Source organism: Pagrus pagrus (assembly GCF_965226575.1).
Source record: "Pagrus pagrus genome assembly, chromosome: 9".
Classification (NCBI taxonomy): domain Eukaryota; kingdom Metazoa; phylum Chordata; class Actinopteri; order Spariformes; family Sparidae; genus Pagrus; species Pagrus pagrus.
The window spans coordinates 1,907,238-1,911,757 of record NC_140193.1 but is presented as its reverse complement, the minus strand read 5'-3'; the positions used below and the strand labels follow the sequence as shown (position 1 = coordinate 1,911,757).

At 43.3% G+C, this 4,520-nt stretch overlaps 1 protein-coding gene across 2 annotated transcripts in view; it reads left to right on the top strand.

Annotated features, from left to right (window-relative positions):
* Nucleotides 1–3,416: 3,416 nt before the first annotated feature.
* The window catches only part of pde9aa (phosphodiesterase 9aa), a 39,937-nt gene continuing 38,833 nt past the window's right edge, over nucleotides 3,417–4,520 (top strand). For both annotated transcript variants that reach the window (XM_084361125.1, XM_084361124.1), the window contains exon 1: nucleotides 3,417–3,816. In XM_084361125.1, coding sequence (XP_084217251.1) covers nucleotides 3,754–3,816 — 63 coding nt within the window. In that variant the 5' untranslated portion in view covers nucleotides 3,417–3,753. The remainder of the gene's footprint in view (nucleotides 3,817–4,520) is intronic.

Below are 4,520 nucleotides of genomic sequence, written 5' to 3'. Positions count from 1 at the left end.
TCTTTGCTTCTTTGGTTTGGAGACAGTTCACTCCCAAAGCATTCTGGGAAGAAAATAAACCAACATTTTGTTTTTTTTTTCACTTCCGTCACACGTCGTCTCTCAGACCGGCGGTCTGCAGGTCCGGTTGTGTTTTTGATGGCTCTTTTTGCAGCGTGCTGCTGCACGCCGGCTAAATCGGTCGGTGGCGTGGAGAGGCCTTCAGTCTCAGCTGGAGGTGGCAGGTGGCATCTGAAATAGAAAAGCTCCTGACAGACAGAAACCCACTCAGTGACACAGGCAGACTGGAAATCACACACACATGCACACACGCTCTTACACAAGGCTTAGGACGAGGCAGGTTAAAGACATATTGATCCACTAAATGTCACTTGATCCTAAATTCACCCTCTGCTTTTACTTCGACAGCCAAAGTGTTGTAATTTGAAGAGAAACAGAAGTTCAGTTGGTTTGAAGCCAGTTCTGTGTGGCCTTGAAGTGGCTGCAGTGGGAGAAAGGGACCAAACCTTCAGTCCTGCGTCTGTGCAGAAACACACTATCAACCTTAGCTACGGTGCATTCATGTGGGGCAGGAATAATGGGAAAAATTAGCTTCCAACTGGGAAAATTGACGTCAACGATCCCTGAAGTCGGAACAGCAAATCAGAAACTGAAAGCTGGCAGATGAAAGTACATTTTTGGTTAATATTAGACTTTTGTAATCTTTTTTTTCCACCAATGTTTTAATTTGAAAAGAAACAGAAGTTGGGTTATCAAATTTTGGGAATATGCGTCTTCTCTTGCCGAGAGCTCGATGTCTGCACTCACATGGTGACGTGTGTTGAAGGAGTCACTGTAATCGTTATTTCAGTGTGGTCTTTAAGGAATCCTTCTTTTAGTGACTCTGGTGGAGGAAAGATGAACAAAACCTACAGTCCTCCAACACATTACCAACCTCCATCTGTGCAGAAACACATCAACCCAACTGGTCGAGCCGCCCACCTTTGAGCTCGGTTCTGCTCGAGGTTTCTGTCTGTTAAACGGCAGTTATTTCTGTCGCCAAGTGCTGGCTGACTCGTGGGGGAAATGATGGGTCTCAATTAATCAAGGAGTTTGGTTTTAGACCTGCTCACTTTGGAAAGTGTCATGAGTTGACTTTTGTTGTGAATTGGCGCTGTACAAATAAAGATTGATTGATTGACTGCGTCTCTGTCAAAAAGCTGCACTTGAACACACCGCAAAGACTTCAGCCGACGGCCAACTAGAGGAAATACCTCTGGATTTACAAACCGTTTTTGTTTTAAAGCAGCGTTTTTTTGACACCACTCTCGCTGATGTAGCTGCTCGTATTCGAGAATATGTCTGATAAAAAGTTGCTGGTGACGTGGAGGAAGAGGAAATAAGGAGGAACTGCACTTAGTGGGTCAAATGGTGGCTACTACAGCGACAGGATCGAGCAGCTTTCTCTTTCCTTGCAGCCAATCACAGTGATTTCTTTCACCGATGAGCCAATGCTCATTCGAAAAGCCGCCAACAACAGCTGACACACCACACCGACTACAGCCAAGGATACCTGGTGTGCAAGTTTATTGCAGAGCTGTTGCAGTTTAATATCCAACACACCGAGGTGACATGAGATCAGAATGTTCTCATCTAAATCTCAGCATGAAAGTAAATTAATGTATTTTCTTAACTGCCCTTTTACGAGGAGGCAGGTGTCATTATTCCAGTAATCTCAGTCCCCAAACTGTCAGAATCACATTTACGATCCACATTTAGTGCATTAAAAATAAACTGAAAATCAATGTTTGTTTCAGGAAACGAGTAACGAGGCCTCTGAGCTTCACCCACACACTGATCATCAGGCTGCAGTCAATAACCTGAGCTCATCTATCTGAGCTCCTCATCTCAATAATTGAGGAGTCTAAACTTTCCTTCAGCGGCAGGATTTAATTTGGGTTTTATTGCAGAAGCAGTTCGTCTGTTTGCTCCTGAAGTGACTCGTTGGAATAAAACCACAGACGGCGTTTCCTCTGTTCCTCCTCGTGGCCTTGATGGATGGACCCTCCTGTCATGTCTGTCCGTTAAATGATCCTGCGTCTCCACGCTGAAGCTTCTTCTGCTGCTTTCTGCTGCGTGTGTGTGTGTGTGTGTGCATGTTTATGTCAGTGTGTGTGTGTGTGTGTGTGTGTGTGTGTGTGCGCGCTGTGTATAAAAGCCGAGCAGCCTTTCACTGCAGATATGTGAGGCTGCCTGTGGTGTATGTCCGTTTCTTTGTCTGCTCACACTGTATATATGCACTTACTGCATGTACTGTACTTAATCACATACAGTGTCTGTCCTTGTGTGTACATTGTGTGTGTGTGTGTGTGTGTGTGTGTGTGTGTGTGTAGGATGCAACGCATACAAAATGCAGAAACATAAAGAAAACCGTCAAGAGTCTGAATAAAACAACGACCGAAACAGAATATAAGAAATGAAGACGCTGCTTTTTAAAGCACACTTAATACAAGGCCCATAAATGAATGGATGTATTAATGATGAATGCTTTATAGATTAATTATAAACCATTAATTAACAAGAACATTTTGGGTTGCCAGGTTGTGGAAATCCTTCTGTTCGGCAGAAAATGAGACAAAGTGAAACCTTGATGGATCTCCAGATGTTGCAGCAGCTTGATGAAAGAAAGACAAATAAATAGTATCTAAAACTAGAATAAGAAAATAATCCAAAATATAAACCATATAAGAACATCTATATTAAAGGAACAGTTCACCAAAACTGTAAATTCACTCAGCATCTCCTCCATGCTGGTGAAAGTCAGGTGAAGTCAAAACACAAAACATTTCTGGAGCTTCACAGTAAAACAGTTGCAGCATTCTCCAACACAAAACATAAAAAAACACACCAAAGAAAAGAAAACCTGTAAAACTTCATTAAAACTCTGCAGAATCAGCTGTTAGCACTTCCTGTTTGCAGGGTGCTCATGGATGTACAGACGACTGTCACTGGATCACTGTGATACTGAAGAAAAGTTAAAAACACGATGTTTCTAAAGCTAAAGTTCTGCACATGCACAGTATTCCTCCTTTTACTCGAGTACTTTTACTGTACCTTGTATTTTTCATTCCAATTCTTTTGTACAGTTACTGAAGTAAAAGTATTTGTACTTTTACTCGAGTATCAGATCAGAGTACTCTTCTCCATCAGTGAGTCACTCTCTGATGTGCCGCCCCACATGAGGGGGCTGCGTGACGTCGCTCACACTCGTCTCTGATTGGTGGAAGCAGACTCGTTACAACTCCTCTCCCCCAGGTGTTTCACACAAAAACAAACACGCCAGGATTGCTGACGCAATCTACCTGCACATACCTGTGTCTGTGTGTGCGTTTCTGTGTGTTTGTGTGCGTGAGAGAGCAGAGCGTGCCTGTGCGTGAGTGAGTGAGTGAGTGAGCGCGCGCAGACCCAGGAGGTCTTCAGGGAGGCGGGGACGCGCGTGGACCGGCAGGCTTTAATGAGATGCGGTCAGATACAGAGCAGACAGACCGGAGGACGAGTGAGACAGACGGACACAGAGTGGACCGACAGACAGGTGGACAGGCAGAGAGACAGGCGGACAGAGAGGCAGACAGGCGGACAGGTGGGATGGTGTCGGCCCGCTGACTCCACTCTCACCCGGGCTGTTCGAGTCGGTCGGACCGGAGAGGAGCGACACGGAGCCCGGAGCAGCAGCCGCACAGCCACGCACCGCAGCCGGGGAGAGGAGAGGGCAACATGGGCTCCGCTTCGTCCTCATACCGGGTCATTTACCTGGACGTGGACGGCAGGATCCAGAAGGTACGACACACACACACACACACACACACACACACACACACACTGTACGGAGGCTGTGTGAGGACGAAATTAAAACGATTTAAGATGAAATAAACACAACAAAGTGACAGAAAAATACTCATTATTAATATTAAATGAATGTTATTTCACAAGAAGAAGCAACATGAAAACATGATGACAGTAAAACACCAGTTCTGTATAATTTGGAGAAAAAGGTTTAATAATGTATATTATTATTTATAGTGATTGTTGATATTAGCCTGTTTCAATATTATATTTCTGCAGTCACTCATCATTTATCTTGTAAATGTAATCATTTATTTTTAATTAATGCCTTTAATATTGTCCATGGAGCTCCATAATGAGATTATAAAGCAGAAAAAGATGCTTTGACTCATTTATAATTATTAAATTCTCAGTGAAGTTTACTGTTTCAGTGCACGGGTGTTATTTTACACAATAAAGTTAAATAAATGTTATTTTAGACAAAGTTTACTGTTGGATGTCAGGATTCAGAGGGTATGACACATTTACAGGCTTCGGTATGGAGGCTGTCTGAGGACAAAATTAAATGACTTGAGATGAAATAAACACAACAAAGTGACAGACCCTCGTAGGAAAGGGCACATTATTAATGTTAAATAAATGTTATTTCAGAAGAAGAAGCTGGAGGTTAAAAGCAAAAATGTGAAAAGATATTTACA